At 39.3% G+C, this 17,205-nt stretch overlaps 2 protein-coding genes across 5 annotated transcripts; both read right to left on the bottom strand.

The window, feature by feature from the left end:
- Positions 1–4,059: 4,059 nt before the first annotated feature.
- Positions 4,060–10,948, bottom strand: LOC122059588 (N6-adenosine-methyltransferase non-catalytic subunit MTB-like). 2 transcript variants are annotated; one of them, XM_042622460.1, is made up of 7 exons: positions 10,690–10,945; positions 6,897–9,857; positions 6,515–6,598; positions 5,293–5,397; positions 5,061–5,169; positions 4,688–4,839; positions 4,060–4,580 (listed from the first exon to the last, which is right to left on the bottom strand). In XM_042622460.1, exons 2-7 carry the CDS (start codon positions 9,720–9,722, stop codon positions 4,143–4,145), a joined length of 3,714 nt encoding a protein of 1,237 aa, XP_042478394.1. In that variant the 5' UTR covers positions 9,723–9,857; positions 10,690–10,945; the 3' UTR covers positions 4,060–4,142. The 2 variants fall into 2 exon arrangements, with proteins under 2 accessions (XP_042478394.1, XP_042478396.1); XM_042622462.1 differs by lacking the exon at positions 4,060–4,580 and having other exon boundaries at positions 4,792–4,933; positions 10,690–10,948.
- Positions 10,949–11,749: 801 nt separating this feature from the next.
- LOC122058855 (ATG8-interacting protein 1) lies at positions 11,750–17,071 on the bottom strand. 3 transcript variants are annotated; one of them, XM_042621552.1, is made up of 2 exons: positions 15,884–17,071; positions 11,750–12,254 (listed from the first exon to the last, which is right to left on the bottom strand). In XM_042621552.1, the coding sequence occupies exons 1-2, from the start codon at positions 16,736–16,738 to the stop codon at positions 12,159–12,161; spliced, it is 951 nt and encodes a 316-aa protein (XP_042477486.1). In that variant the 5' UTR covers positions 16,739–17,071; the 3' UTR covers positions 11,750–12,158. The 3 variants fall into 3 exon arrangements, with proteins under 3 accessions (XP_042477486.1, XP_042477485.1, XP_042477487.1); XM_042621551.1 differs by having other exon boundaries at positions 11,750–12,257; positions 15,884–17,058; XM_042621553.1 differs by lacking the exon at positions 11,750–12,254 and adding an exon at positions 12,303–12,636 and having other exon boundaries at positions 15,884–17,069.
- Positions 17,072–17,205: the final 134 nt, after the last annotated feature.

Here is a 17,205-nt window from a genome sequence, read left to right as displayed (position 1 = left end):
GTTCCCCACCCTACCCCCATCATATTTCATGCATCTTCCAAAAAGTTGGTCTTATAAATGAGGAGTTTTTTTTTTTTTTTTTTTTCTGAAGTTAAGAATGCTATCCAGATCCAATCGTGCACTCCTATGCCTAGACATAAGGGTGGCGAAATAACCACCTCTTTTTTCCCTGTTAAAGGTCTAGATCTGCTATTTTCATTGGCCCCCGTGTTAGCATAATAGCAATATGAAAGTAAGATAGAAAAACCCTGGGTCAGGATTTAAATCAATCATGGTTGGTTTCAATCTTGATTTGAAATCAAAATGGAATCATCTTAAAATTACCATAACCCTAGATTTTGGACAAGAATCAACAGAGTTGGATCGATTGGAATTAGGATATGGCCGATCTGATCCTAATTTTTAAGACCATAGATGAGAGAGAGAGAGAGAGAGGATGAGGAGGAGGAACATGTAATCGTCATGGGTAGTGGATCCATACATTAGGGATGTGTTTGGTAGCCAAGAAAAGAAAAAAAGTACTTGATATGTCTTCACCCAAGAGAAGATTTCCCTTTTCAAATTCAAAATTCCTCTTGGGAATTGTGAAATTTTTTTTTTCTCCCCCAAAAAATTTCTTACTAAAAACACAGGAAACACATGAGAAAATATGAAAACATAATAAGAAAAAAAATGAATGATTACACAATAATTTCTAATGTATTTATCTCTCTCTTAAAATTCAAAATTTTTTGAATTTTTTTCTTTTCTTTTCTTTTTTTTTTTTGATAACCAAACATACATACTCTTTTTATTTTCTCACCATTTCTTCTCTTTTCTTTTCTTTTATTTTTTTCTTTTGATAACCAAACATACATACTCTTTTTATTTTCTCGCCATTTCTTCTCTTTTCTTTTCTTTTTTTCTTTTGATAACCAAACATACATACTCTTTTTATTTTCTCACAATTTCTTATCTTTTCTTTTTTTTCTTTTCTTTTCTAGATTCTTTTTTCTTATCTGTTTTTCTATTGGTTACCAAACACAGCCTAGGGGTGGCTTTATCCGGGTACGGTCCTACAAGGGCAGGAACCATAGCAGAGGTCCACGTGTCTGTAAAGTAGGTGAGTGGTGGTTGTTCTGAAATAAATCCAATTATTAAGAATTGCATGGGAAAACCCACAAGCATTTACTATTTACTTCCCGAAGGCCGTGATAAGGTTTTTAATGAAATAATGACGAAGCATCCAAGCCCACTGGCCCCACCATATGTATCATATTTGGAGTATGGTTGTGTCACGTGTGAGTCTTGTGACTTTGGCCTTTTTTTTTTTAGGGTGGGGGATGTGACTTGGTGACTCTAATCTCAACTCAAGTGTGAATGGATGGATGGGGTGAATGAGTGATAAAATTGGGCATGGGATTGCCATGTTGTTAGTGTGGAATGGAATCTTTATACTAATCACATGCTATAAGAGGGGGGACACAGTCTGAATATAGTGGAGGCCGACATGTCAAGTAGGAGAAAGTATCAAAGGAAAGAGAGAGTGGGAGGGACATAACATTGACACTGATAGTGTTGCCAATATTTTTCCTATAAAAAATATTTATAACATTTTACATATATGATGGATTTCTTATTGTCTTTCTTAATGATTATATCGAAATTTCTCATATGCTAATACCCCAAAATATTTTGAAAAAAGAAAGCGGGTAGGATACACAAGAAAAAGGGCATGGTGGTTTGTTTACTGGGGCAAAATGCTAGGACAGAGAGTGTCAGATTGAGAGAGATTGAGATAGAGAGTGCTATTGCATGCTATTCCACTTGTTCGAAAAAAAAAATCTTTTATTTAATTGATTTTTTCATAAGGGACCTCTAAATTTTTGCATAAGCAAATATAACCTTATGGGAAAAAGTACTTTTACCATTAACCTTTTCTTTTCTTTTGATGGGGTCTTGTATTCCTTATTACATTTTCTTCTTTCTTTAACATTGTTGGACACCCTCTTTTCAAGTTTTCATCACCCTTCACTTATTTCTTGTGACTTAACAGAGGTGAGAGAGAGAGAGAGGGGTCAACATCAGGGAGAGAATTTTCAAAGTATTGGTATGGCTGGGAGAAGAAGAAAGTCCTCTTGGACCTAACCTAGGCATGGAAAATAAATTCATCCACTACCTCTATGGTCACCTTTTTCTTTTCGTTTTTTGATTCCCATGGGTTGGCTGAAACTGAAATCAGGGTTTTGGCTTATCAAAAACAAAGAAATCAGGGTTTTGAGCTGAAATAATTAATCTTCACGCATGTTACAAATGTAGTGGGCCCCTCTCTTAGTTGTAGTGGGCTTGAGTGTAACTACAAGTTACAGCCAGACCGGGCCCATGTAGCTATAAGGCTGTCCATGTCAATGGCGGTGGTGCACGGTTGTTCCATCCTTGATATATTTCTTCTGCTGTTGGGTATTGTTGGGTCATCTACTGAGCCCACCGTTATAGTTTATAATGGTCTATCAACATCATCCAGTTGTGATCAGAACCAGCCAGATGTATATATGAACCATTAACAGCGTTGTGCCAAACAGTGTTTTGTTTCTTCCCTGTTTTGGTCTGAACCCTGTTTTGGCATTCCCTGCCTGAAAAGGAATCTCTAAGTAGGTCTTAAAAAAAATGGTCATGTGACAGTTCAGGTGAAGTCGAAATTGTGGACAAATAAATCGTAAATGGTTAAAATTGAATCAATTAGGCTATGTTTGGTAGCCAAGAGAAGAGAAGAGAAGAGAAGAAAAGAAAAAAAAAGAAAAAAAAAATCTAGAAAAGAAAAGAAAAGAAAAAAGAAGAAAAAAAAAAGTATGTATGTTTGGTAACCAAGAGAAGAAAAGAAAAAAATTTGAATTTTACGAGAGAGATAGACACATAGGAAATCATTCTATAATCAATCATTTTTTGTCTTATTATGTTTTCAAATTTTCTCATATTTTCTTGTGTTTTATGCAAGATTTTTTTGGGGGGAGCAAAAGAGAACTTCAACATTTCCTAAGAGGAATTTTGAATTTCAAATGTTGAATCTTATTTTGTGTGAAGACATACCAAGTGCCAAGAGAATTTCCTGAAGTAAGAAAAAAGTACAACTTTTTTTATATTTTTCTTTTCTTTTCTTTTCTTTTCTTGGCTACCAAACACAGCCTTAGTTAATGACTGATTTGGTTTCATTTGAAAGAAAAGCCAAATAATCAATCGGTCTAGGATGGGACTGGATAAACTAGTGGGTGTTGATCGATTAAATCAAATAAAACGAGTGTGAACTGATATTGTATGTGCACAAGGCTTGTGCCATTGTGGAGTTTGGGGAGAGTCATAATGAAGGGAGTTTTACACCAGCACTTTGCAAAGAGAATGTTTCCTGATTCAAGCCTAGTGGCTGCAATTGAGCAATCTTATCTTTGTGCCGAGATTCCACCCTCTTTTGAACATCCATCCTAATGGTACTAAAAAGTTTTTTAATTATCGTTTTTGCATTTTTTTTTCTTTAATTAATTAAACCAGTGGATGACCCAAAATATATTTCAAGTAATTAATTAATGAGATTATGAAAGTGCTCTGCTGCGCTTTATCTATAATTTTATTGATTCTTGTTTATCTTTTTTCCCTCTAATCCTTCTTCTTACCATGATGATATCATGATGACTAGGACGACATCATAACTCATATGAATGACGAAATATTTAAAACATATGGAAGATTTTGGATGTAAACTCATGATCATCGTTCTTAAACTCGGCTATTCATTTTATTTATGGGAAAAATAATCTATTTGTTAAGATGTCATTTTGATTAACTTTGTTAAATCATGGTTGCTTGCATTTATTGTTAGGGTTCCACATGAATGTAATCAATCATCGGATGTGAATAATCCAATATGAAGACTTAAAAGTACTTGGACAACCATTCCTTATCAAAATCCCAACAAGTGGTATCAGAGTCGACAACTTTCATTGTGGAACCCCACCACCACTTGCTTCTGCAAACAATGCACACTGATAGAAGGTATTGTGATTTATGGTATGAGAATGAAGAGCAGGAGATCAAAAACATCTCTTTCCATTTATATATTATGAAAAAAGAATTACATGCCGCACACAGCATATTTTGATGCTGGAATTTCATTACAGCATATTGAGGGCTCGGTGAGACTCGAACTCTATATGATCTCCACTTGTTTGCCCAAATAAGGCATTGTATCCATAAATATCAAAATACTTGTCATCCGCAGCCACATTCCCAGCATCTCCTTTCATGCTTCCTGATGGTGAAGCCCAAGGAGCAGGCGTTTGAGGGTTGGAACCAGAAGCTTCTTGATTCAGACCAAGGGCTGCTGAATTTTGTGGTGAGTTTCCGGCTGGCCTTTTATTGGTTGAATTGGCTGTTGCCTGAGAAATGGACGTTGGCTGTTGCTGCTGATTCTTCTGAGGTGGTGACTTCGGTCGAAGGCTCTCGATATCAGGAGTTGTCACAACAAGATGTGGTGTATCAGGTGGGGGATTCCGTCCTCCCCCTCCCTGCCATACTTTTCCATCTTTATCAGCAAAGTTCCTGACATATGCCTGCAAAGGTGGTTTGCAATTTTGAAACCTTCGAACCATAATTAATTAAAATTAATTTTGACTAGTTCTGTTTGAGGTTCACGATGGTAGGTTGCTAAATTCTGTACCTCAGCATTAAAATTTGAGGATGATAACTCTTTGCCAACAGTAAGCCAGCCTGACCTAATGTTATGATCTTCACCAAAGAGCTCGATCCTCCTACGTCCAAGGGCAAAGTGCTCAATGATCCGATACAGGTCTTCAGGTTTTGTCGTTGAACCTGTGTTTGTCAGTTTGGCAGGCAGGAGTTGAAATTGGATCAATATTTTTTCATTTGGAATAAGGCCCATTGTATTCAATCATGTGTTGGGGTCCTGGGGATAACAAAATCCAAGGTCCTCTGACATTTCCACCAATATATACACATACACATACACAAGCACAAGGATGGCATAACAAACCAGGATTGCAAAAATCTGAACATAAATTATGGATACTAACCATATGGAGGTTCTTCAGCGATAATTATATCTGTGTCAATATTGGCATGGATGATATGACCATCAGTGCTACGGCGAACGGTTCCTTTAATGCCCATCAGGCAGTGTTCCTTCATCACAGAAACAGGGAACAGAAGTCACAAAAGAAAAAAAACACCACATGCTTGAGACAGTTTAAGGAAATATAATGCAGTCAAATCCAAAAGGCAACGTAGCAGAGGAACGATACCAACCTTTGAGTGCTGAAACAAAGTATGAGAATCATGCCGCAAGCCTGGTGTAGCATTTGTCTTGTTTGTCTTCACCCAGCATATATCCTCACACCTTCGGAATCCCCACTGCAAGAATGGAGCAATTGTAAAATAAAATACCAGACAGATCATTTAAGATAGAGATAAGAACTACTGCACTCAACCAACTTATTCATTGTAGGATGCAATAGAAAAACTAGTCCTTGAGTAAGAAGTTAGGAAGATTCCCCCAAACTCAGCATGGGGAAAATCTTTCAATTAGTACATTTAGTAAAAAAAAGAGAGGGGGGGGGGTTCAAATATTTATCCCAAAAACATAATCATCAAATCCTAGTAAATGCAATTGATACTTCTATATATTTTCCCAGGAATAAGACAAAGACAAACTGCAGCTATGATACACAAGTCCCAACACAATCAGTTACAGCTCTCTTTCTGCTTGTTTTCAAATCTTGCAAATTATTAAGAAAACGTTGGAGATTGTTAACTGTGTTTCAGATGAAACCAAAATATGAAAATTTAGAAGTGCAGTTGAAAAATTAATCTTCTCAAAGGGCTTCACAGACAAACAAGTGGGGTTGCCAGTCATCGACACTGAGAATGAAAACTGCCAAGTACATTCATGCAATTACATAAATTAATTTAACCAAAAAAAAAGGGACTACTTGTACATGGTAAAAGAGAGCATTTGGTAAAAAATGACAGCACCAAATGGTCTCATGCAACAAAAATATGCTATGTCATAACAGATTAAATGCTTGAAAAACCTGGATCTTAAGAATAACGTCCAGCTACATCGAGAAATTAAACACTAGCAGATGAGATTGGACCTGTAGATTAGGCACCATAGAATAAAAATGGAGGATGAAGGCAATGGCAATCTGTCATTTTATAAGCCTTCCAGCAATAAGATTGACCTCAAAGAACATATTTTGAGGTCCCACCAGGCACCAGCTTCCAGAAAAATCTAAAAGCAGAAAATTGTTTTCTCTGGCTTATGCTTCTATTGTTTCTATGCCTTACTGCTATAGAATTAAGCACAGTTCCAGAAAACTGCTACCAAACACATCTCATATCCACAATGGCCCTTTTCCAGCCAAAAGCATACATAAACACTTCCAAAAAAAATGATGCCAAATACAGCTTAGGCGTCAGCAAGTTGCTGCAGTACTAAACTTTATGGCACTTAAACTAATATAGATACCTTCTTCAGACATTGACGGCCCTGCTCAAGACCAACACCATCACCAACCCAAAGGAAGATAAATGAAGGAGTATCTGCTATTGCCTGTAAAAATGAAGGAATGAAGGTTAGACTTTAAATGTGTGTGTACAATGAAGGGAATGATGTCATGGGAAAAAAGGAGATGAAATTTAAGAAAGTGAAGAACAGTAAACCGCCAGTAATTGTGACCAATATCCCTTAAATCTTGATCTTGATGCAGTAACTGATGTCATGGGTAAAATGGAGATGGCATTTCAAGATGAAACAGTAAACCACCAGAAATTTTTACTAATGTCTCGATCTTCATGCAAGGGAAGATATGGGCATAAATTGCAAGGGAATGGATGAGCATAAAATGTACCTCGATTTTAAGGTTTAATATCTCCTCAAATGTCCAGTACTCCACATGGTCAGCAACACCAGGTGCTCGATGAACATACTCCTCCCAAGGGGGATCAATCAGGATGACATCAAACTTGGTTCCAAAAAACTCATGGGACAACACAAACTCACGAAGGTCACACTTGTAATACATGGGAGGGGAAGCTGATTTTGCTACAATTTCATCCTTCTTCTGAATAAGTTCCCGCAGCTTAGGGTAGTCTTCCACAACACTGGTGAGCTCCAGCTCCCTGATGAAATTCTGGGGTCGCATACCGGTGTCAACAAAATTTTGGGAGTAGTCATTTTGTTCTCCTCTGGAGGGAGCTTTACCAGGAGGTCCACTACTTCTAGGAGGAACCCAATTCCCAGGAGCTTTATCATGAGGCACTCCTCGTCCCATCGCTCCCACAGCATTAAAACCAGGGCCAGATAGGCTTGGGGGCGCCACCCCTCTTGCAGGACCTGGTTGATTAAAATACATGGCAGGGTTTGGACCAGTCCCCATACTGGGGGCAAATCTAGGTCCTGATACTCCAGAAGGAACAGGAGACAGGCCAGCCGTGACAGCTAACATGTTCATATCAACACCTCGAGGTCCAGGCCAAACAATGGGTCCTGGAAATGGAGGAATAAAGACACCAGGGGCAATGGGTGTACCTGGACCCGGGGACATACTAGGTCCCAGTGGCTGCAGGGGTGCTGGTGGCAATCCCAGAGGCCCAAAGGGATTTCCCATCATAGGAAGTGGCATTCCAACCCGTTGCCCATCCCTTCCTGTCAGTCTTCCTCTCACTCCTCTTCCAAATCTACTCCCTTTTGCCCCTTGCGCAACCACTCTACTAAAAGAACCAGACCCCTGGTTATTACCAAACAGAGGTTGTGAACCACTACTTGAACTCTGGACACTACCACTACGATTAATACCCATAGCACTCTTCTGCACTCTTCCTCTCCCACCTTGCATGTCAATGTTAAACCTCCCCAAATTCTGATCCATCATTGGGGATCCGTCATCTGGATATCTCTCCTGGGGATCATCTCCAGGGCCATAAATATCAGCAATTCTTCCTCTACCATCAGGCGGATACCCCCAATCCTCATCACTTGTGGCTGAAGTAAAATCAGGATAACGCCCAGAATCACTTCTTCTTCCAATAAATGTAGATCCCGACTCTTCTCTCCCGTAATCAATGGACTTGGTTCGGATCTCTATCATATCAGAGTTCTCATTTGGAGTTCCAAAGCTTGATGAGCTTTTCGCACCTTCAGTCCTGCTTCTATCTTTCCTAAAACCAGGCCGACCAAGAAGCATTTCATTATCAGCCCTCTCACGCTCATGCCTCTGCAAGTCCCATTCCTTGTCATGATTGAAATCACCATCTCCATCCCTCGTCCCTTTATCACTGCCACTGTAATGCCTTTTTTTCCAATTATCTTTGGAGCTTTCCCACTCCCTGTTCCTCCCACTCCAGCTACCATCTCGGCCTTTAATCCTGTCATCCTTGTACCCGTCTTTTTCCCGTTCCTTATCCTTCAGGCTAACACTTCTTTCATTATCTGAACCAGAATCATCGGATTCAAGGAATCGCCTCCCACTCCTGTCAGGACTACAGGACCTTTTAGAGTGCCTCACTTCCCTACCACTTCTGTCTTTTGCCCGAGCATGTCCATCCTCATCTGTATTAACAGATCTCTCCCGGCTTTCGGCTATTTCACGGCTGCTCTGTGCATTGTCACGCTGCTGTCTGTGCTTCTCAATTTTCTCCGAATGACCCCTAGAGCTTGACCTATGGGCACTAAACTCCACATCCTCCATCAAACCAACCAATTTTTCTCCACCTCTCCGCTGCTTATCATCTCTAACATTGCCCAACCTTTCTTCACGAGCGGTAGAACTTGGCCCGGTATCTTCATCTTGAGTCTCTGCACGGCCTCTGCTCTTGCTCCTCTCCCCATCAACCCTTTTCTCCTCCCTGCCACTGGCTTTGATGACCTTATCAATGTTGGAATCCAGAACCTTGCTTTTCCGCTCACCGAATTCGTCCCTTGCATCTTTTGCTCTGTCTTTTGTACTCTCAAGCTTAAGATCAGAATTTTTTCCACTCTTCGAATCAGATTTATCGATGTAACTGCCTTCATCAGTTTTTCTGGTGGAATCAGATTCATCCCATCTTCTCCTTGGATTCCTCTCCTGATCACGAGAGCCACGGCTTTTCTCCCTGCTGTTTTCTTTCCTATCTGAATACCTGGAATCTCTATCCTGCATCTTTTCAATCTTGCCATCATGGGGACTTTCCACCTTGCTTCTACTTTTTCCCTGGGAACCCTCGTGAACTGAAGGTTTGGAACTCGTTTTCCTTGATGAGCTCCTGTCGCTTTCATCCGCCAGAAGATGAATTTTAGTCTCTGAAGCATCTCTACCCTTTCGACTGCTTTCTGATTCTCTGTCTGGATATCCACTGCTTGATTTCTTCTCAGTCCTGTCCTCCTGGACTTTTTTAATCTGCTTGGAGCGTTGTTCCTTTCTTTTATCATAATCATCTTCATCCCCACTACCTTCCCTGCTCGAGCCACCAGACCTCTTTCGACTTTCATTTCTGTCCCCTAAACTCTTCCTCTTTCCACCACTATCCCATTCATCAGTTTCTTCTGCATTGTTATGCTTTCTGGACTTGCTCAATCGGTGCTTCCTCTTATCGCTGCCCTCCCAGTCTTCCTCGTCTCCAGCTCTATCAACCTTTATTTCTGAATTATCCTCAATATCCCATTTTGTGTAACTCCGACTAGGTTCAGGCATATCCATTGCAAACACTGGCCGACACTAAAATTCTAAGCCCTATGCTCAAATCCAGTACAGAACAGAAGAACACAGAAGGAATTGTTACTGAGTCTTCTAATGAAAAGATGTATTGCAGGATAAATTAGTCATATGATCATCCTGAAACCAGAAAATGGCAGGTCAGAGAAAAGAGTTCAGCAACTTTATATAAACAATAACTAGACAAATGCATTCACCAAGAATTTCATTATTTTCATTTTTGGGAAAATCCCTAAAAGTGTATTATTCATGTAGTGATCTACTAGTGAAGATATGTCATTAACTGAGAGAGGTTACTAATGGATTCAAGAGGGAGTACAGACACATCATTTACACTGTCAATACTTTGCAAAGAACCTGCTCCTTATCTAGTTCTCTACACAGGAGAATTTTTTTTTTTTTAATTGGGTGTGGATGTGGGTGGGGGGAGGGGGTTTGGATAAAAATAAAAACTGAAATGAGGGCTATCATTAGTTCTTAGTAATCATAAGACAAACAATAACAGCTTCAGAACCTACTAGTTTTCTGGAAAGTACTAACATTTCATTTAAGCTAAAGATCTCAAAAGTACACAGCTTAATGGTAAACACATTCCCCAGAGGCTCAAAGTGCAAACCCTAAACTCCAATTCAAGGACACATGTAGACTCAAACACAGTGCGCGCGCGCGAAGACAAAAACGCAACTACCCAAATCCGCTTGTTTTACATAGAAACTCGGAAAACCGAATAAAATTAAATAGTCAACGACCAAATCTACTTCCGAAAACGGCCGAGAATATAACTAATCTAGGCAGAACAAGAAAATTACAACAGATGAATGGATTCCATTCAACATGAAATACGTAAACCTATGAACACCAGAGCATTCATTTAATAACAGAAACTAATCTCCGATCATCAGCGAAGCCAGAGGGAAAACGACAATATAAAGTAGGCGAAAAGAAACGTTACCCGCTGGGCTTGTGTTGGGGATGAATGACAGACTTAGGAGAGTCGGAGACGCCCTAGAAAACCCTAGAAAAGGGGTTTCCAGGTTAGAATCCTCGACGAAGATGAAGAGGAGACTGGTCACTCCAGGAAAGAGAGAGGGTTGCCCGGGATGCTTCTCAGACAGTCTCCCTCTCATTCTTATTTTATTCGAAAATATGATTAGGAAACAAAAAAAAAAAATCACAGATCCATGGTTGCAGAATGCGTAATGGCACAACGCACTACGAAAGAATGCGCCGGGGGCGCATAATGTGTAAATGTCGCGTGTGGGAGTGTGGGACCCATGGTTAGTAAATTATAATACACGTATAATATACGAATCTGTACGTATTAATCAAAACATTTTTCTTAATTCTTTTCCGGGCGACCTGGCAATCAATCATGGGATAGGGTGGTCTTTCTGCTACCCCTATGTCTGAATGTAGGGTCACGACCAGGTACCCTTCTTCACCCCTCCCAATCTAGATGGCTCTCTGTAAATAGTTATACGTACCAATATAGCATTATTGGTTGATACATATCAAGGTAAACGGTTGGCCGTGCCCCTAACAGCTCAATCAATGAAGGGACTAGGATACTAAATGCATGAGAATCATTTCCAAGGAAAGGGATAGATAGTGTTAAAGGCTTTACACCAGAGCAACGTGCCCAACCTTTTCCCACTCAACCTAACTTGATTCTGACTCACTATGCAAAAAGTGAAGTTTAATTAAAATTGGCCTCTGCTGATTTGGAGTAAACTCTGGTCAATTTTGATTCGAGTTGAGTTTTAAAGACATGCTTGGTTTCCAATCAATATTGATATAAATTGAAATATTTGCTTTCTTATGGAAAAATGGATTCTATTGGGGAGTGCAACCTTTACACTTAGACCCAAGAGAATTGAAATGATCAGCCCACCCCCATCAAGGGAAAATGACACCTTAATTGATACTTCTTCATGCACTCACATTGTGCACACACAAAACTGCAATCCTCATAGGAAACACTTCCCCTTTATTACAGTTCGAAATGGGGATTATTCAGTTTAAATGATTTTGCAATTTGATTAATGGGTTAGTAATCTTTTTCATTGGTCTTACAATTATCGGCTTAAACCAATAACAGTTTTATACTACATAAAACCAAAACTGAACCGTATAATCTGCTTGAAATAAACATCTTAGCCATGGTGTGAGCTCTGATGAATCCCTAAAAACATTTGCCCCCAATTTAATTTCAACAGCTCTAGAACTCCTCTTGCATGACAAAAATGAAAGGTCAAAAACTCACAAGACCTCATAGAAACTAAAATAAATAATCAAAGCCAAATAGTTTTTTATCTTAGCACTCCAGTCTCCAACCATGCAAATAACATATCAACTCCCTTGCCTCCCCCCACCCCCAACTCCCTCACTCTTTTGCACTCTACAATTTTTCGTCATCATCTTCTAATGCTTGGTGCTGCCTCTGATAGCAGAACCTTGGCGGTGGCTGCCTATAATCACGTCTTTAAGTCGAGAAATGGGACCTAGTATCCTGTTCATCTTCTGCAAATAAGAAAAATCAAATGGGGAAAGAGGTAAGTTCTTCAGAAAGCAAAACAGCACCACGTCTATTCAACATTGAGATATAGGACATATACATTTATCACAGAACCATTAAAAGGAGTTCAGATAAAGAAAGAAAGAAAGAGCAACCCAGTGCACAAAGCTCCCGCTACTGCAAGGTCTAGGAGGGGCAGATATATTATATATATTCAGTAGAAATTAGCAATTCCCAATCATAAAATTATCTTCACACAAGATCACGGCCTTCAGCCATCAATGTCTGCTCCATAAGTTCCCCCTCATTGTCTCTTGGGTCCATCAGAATTCCAACTATTGGTCTTTAACTGTCTATTTGGACAAAATTTATGTCCATCAATGTCTATTAGAACCATTGTTAGTTAAAACAGGAACGGCAACAGAAACGTACGGTATGGGTTTTAAACAGATAAAAATGATGAACGGTACAATAAAAAAAAAACAAAGAACGGCAAACGGACGAAAACGAACTGTACGAGTATTAAACGTGTCGTTTTCAAAAAAATGGTACTATACTCATGCAATTTGAGAGATTATTACCTGTATACATGCATCTAATATTCCAAAAGCTTTGGGAATCCCAAGATAAAATAGTCCAATGGGCTATAAGAAAATGAGATGTTGCTAGCTTTAGCTTCTCCTTACTCAATGGGCTATAAGAAGATGAAATTTTTTTCCTATAGATAGTATAGAAGTTAAAAACCAAGTACCATATTGTCTTCACCCTTCACTTTTACTAATAGTTTTTTTTTTTTTCATAAAATTCCTATTTTACACTTAAAAAATGGATACGCGTTTAAAATGGCCGTTTAAACGCGTTTAAAACGGATTCTTTTGTTGTTTCCCTTTTTTTCCGTATTGTATAATAGCATACGGGAAAATGCATTTTAAAAGGCAAAAAAACACAACCGCGTTTTAAACGCGTTTTAACTAACAGTGGCTAGAACAAACTAAATATAAAGCATGATTGGTGCAACTTTATTGATGCTGAGTGTGCTCTGGCTATTGTCATCCCGTCTTAAATAATTATATGCTACCTACTAGCACTGATTGTTTAGGGAAGAACCAAGTATCCTGGATGTCATTTGCTGATGATTGTATCTAGGCCACCGGCCCTCACAAGGCACCATGGGTGCCACTAACAAAACCAACAGATTATAACAACCAATATGGGGAAACATCATTCTTAGGTACTATTCCCCTTGGCCAGCTTGCCCTTGTATGGCCAGTTTGACTTCTACATATATTAACAAATTACACTCGTGAAAAAAAAGATATATTTGACCTGTAATCTCATTGTTTCAAGAGTTTCAAAATAAGACAAAGCATAGCCTCCTAGATTTAGTTCATCTCTATTTCCTTCCCAATCTAATTTTGGCATTTTCAGCAGGCTACTGGCTTCATCTTCTTTTCCTCCTTCAGCCTCTTCCTTCCATCATTAATTTGTTATACAACAACAGCTACAACTCGGCCTTATCCCAACTAAATGGGGTCGACTACATGGATCCTTGCCCTCCAATCAACTCTATTTGAGGTAATACTTGATACAAAGTCTAAACTATGCATGTCTTTCCTCACCACTTCTCTTAGGGTCAAATAGTTCTGCCCCCTGTCTCTTTCAGTTCCTTCAATCTGAATCAAATCACTCATCCGTACTAGAGCATCCAAAGGCATCCATTGAGCATGGTCATGCCATCCCAAACAACTTTATTGTGGCTTATCATGTATCAGAGTTACGCCCAAATCAGCTCTAATATGATCATCCTTACTTTATCCTTCCTATAAAGTTCAAAAAAAAAAAAGGAAGATAAAGGAAGTAAGGTGTTTCACATCTCTTAAAAGACTAGAAAAACAATGCACACAGGTCACTCACCATGACACACTACCGGTGCCAACCTTTTACAGACAATTGGGGTGTATGAATCAATTTCCATGAAGAAGCACACCATTCAGGACAGGGCAGATGAAGTTAAAAGAAGGCAGTGGAGCACCCTCACATACAACAGCAAAGGCCATTAGAGAAGGTACAGCTATAGGCCACGAGTTAGCCTGATGACTCCCATTGGGCCCAATAGACTCTTCCTCCTTTCCTTCCAAGGTCTCTGCATGACAGCATCAATCTTCTATGAACAACTAGGGTTTAAACTCTCAGAGAAGAGCACAGTTAAGGGCTGGAGGGTTGAAGTTTTAAGAAGGCAGTGGAGCATCCTTAGTAACACACTTCCACCATCACCATTAAATACACCACCAAAGCTGTTTGGAGGACAAGAAGACCCCACAATCCTGCTTGATCTTCTTCCGGAAATGAAACAGCACACTGTTGGTGAGAGGTCCTGGATATAATATGCATTTTTGAACATGCCACCACACCCTTACTGCCCCGGATTTCCTGGCAAACTCCAAACTATATTTAGCTTTATGGAATGGAGAGGAGGAGAAATACAAGTGTTGGATGAAGAGGCGTGTCAATGGGGAAGAAGCCACCTCTAACCAATGCCTCAGGAGATGCCTCTGAAAGCCATCAATGTCACAGCCTGTCTACTGGTCCTCAAGACAATGACATCAAATACCTTGAGTCGACCTCATCCATCCTCTAAACATTTGGTGGTTGTGCTCCTCACAAGTGGCCCAAATGCAAATGAGAAAAACATAACGGCACACCAATTTACACTGTTGGAAATCTAAAGGCTTTACAGAAACCCAGATCTTGTATCCAAGGCAAATGGATATAAAAAAAAAAAAAATTGACAAACAGATTCCCACCGGCCAAACAATAAAGATACCTATGGAAGGATAAATCCCCCCCCCCCCCGGCGGCCAAAGTATAATGAATATCAAACTTCCATGCTCACCTCCCAAGCTAGTGCCCTTATATTTAGGAGGAGCTTGAACTTTCCAGATCAATTTAGAAGGCAAGTAATGCAGTCCTTAAACCTTAATTTCCAAAATCAGAACTTGAGGAACAATATGCTCCTGACAGGCCCAGGGTTTAAAGGTGATTATTTGAGAAACTAGGGGCTGAATATATAGGTCTAAGAATTTCACAGCAGAAGATAAATGTCAACAGTGAATTGCAGTAATTCGACAGAAGAAGATAGAATCAGAAATTAGACTTGCACCACTATAGAAAATCAGAATAGCAAGCAACCAGAATACATAAGGAGTTTATGAGCAATATCTGAGAAGACATATCTGATTATGATAAAACAATGTAAGATGAACTAAAATCTTAGATCTGAAATCAGGACACTGAAGCTGAAGCCTCTATATGAATATCACAGGAAAATAGAATGAGGGATGTAAATGGCAACAAAAGAACAGGACTTCACAAGCCTAAAATATAAAATATAGATAGATCAATTGTTTCATGGAGTGCCATTACAGCCATAAAGTCAAATCTTTTAAATCATCTCACATAAACAATGACCGCACAAACAGACACACACACACACACGAATCAAAGGTTCATATCATGTTACAAGGCAGAGACAATTACTCAAATACCATCACAGATTAATTGCCTTTTTCAATGAGAAGAATAGTAGCACACTGATTTAAGCACTTCAACATGTATAGACATCAGCACATACCTCGTCATTGATGTTGAACTGCCACTTCAGTTGCTGAACCTGCCACCTTTCTTGCTGCCACCGCTGCCCAATCATTACAAGGCCCATCAATGCTGCAGCAACAAAGATAGACCAAAATGCATTTGCCTCCTTTGCATGAGCATAAAAAGAAGCAGCCCTTCTCTTCCACCAGGCTTCACAAGGAAGGCCACACCCATCATACTCATCTCTTTTGTTGTGACTTGTTGACCTTGACAAGTCTGATGGAGAATTTAAGATTTGCTGAGAAGGATCACTGGATTCACCGAGGACCTTGTGATCATCATACTCAGTTGATCCACTAATATTTGCTTCACCATGAATAGAACTGGATTTAGAAGCACTGTAAATACTCTGCTCTTCATCCACCAGATTCAGCCCTTGCAAACCTGTTCCTTCTTCCAATTCGGTACTATGAACAGACAACCTATTACCCTTTTCATCAAAAAACTGTATTCCAGGCAAATCCTCTAGCACCGTCAATCTTCTGATATCCAAATTTTCATCATTTTTCTTGTCAGATCTATCCCCTTCCTCCATATCCAATCCAGGCACACTGTTTGAACCAATTGGCATTTCTCTGGTTTCATTATCAATCTCACTGATATCTGCGTCCAGCGGGAGATTCTCATGCTGGCTCGGTGGAAACACAAAGTGATCAGACATGAACATCGCACGAGAGGTTTCATCATCCTCAGGAAACTCTTGGCCCCTATCATCATTTGATTCAAATCTTTCTGGACCAGGAGCAGCAGCATACGTTGAGGCCGTAAGTGCCACAACTTCCCACTCATTTCCACGAGTAGAAGTTTCCTTCCCCTCCTTATTATCTGCCATTTTCCAAAATTCAGATTCCCTGCATAATCAACAACAATGATCGAAATTGGCACATCATACTAAAAAGAACCCGAATTAATATTGACTCATTATATCCTTTCACACATTGTAACTGGGAGGAGGTAAAAAGAGAATTCAATTATAAACACATCATCATAAAATCAAAAACCTTTATTTCAATAAAAGGAAAATTGAACCTGCTTCCATAAAGAAAAACCTTTATACTTTTCATAAACAAAAACATAAAAGTGCTGAATTAAAAGTTTTACCAAACACGAATGAAACCACAAGAAAAATTGAATCATGAAATTCAAAACTTATCCAAATAACAAAACCGGAATTCTGAGTCCATATGAATAGAAATGCAAAGATAATAACAATAAACAAATAGAACCAGAAGTGATGTGGATTATTCAAGAATCGAAGACGATTTACTTTATAAAAAGAAGATATCAATGAACTACTAT

Source organism: Macadamia integrifolia, chromosome 13, assembly GCF_013358625.1.
Source record: "Macadamia integrifolia cultivar HAES 741 chromosome 13, SCU_Mint_v3, whole genome shotgun sequence".
In the NCBI taxonomy this organism is placed as follows: Eukaryota; Viridiplantae; Streptophyta; class Magnoliopsida; order Proteales; family Proteaceae; genus Macadamia; species Macadamia integrifolia.
The sequence above is the reverse complement of the archived record's forward strand: the minus strand, read 5'-3'. Positions and strand labels throughout refer to the sequence as shown.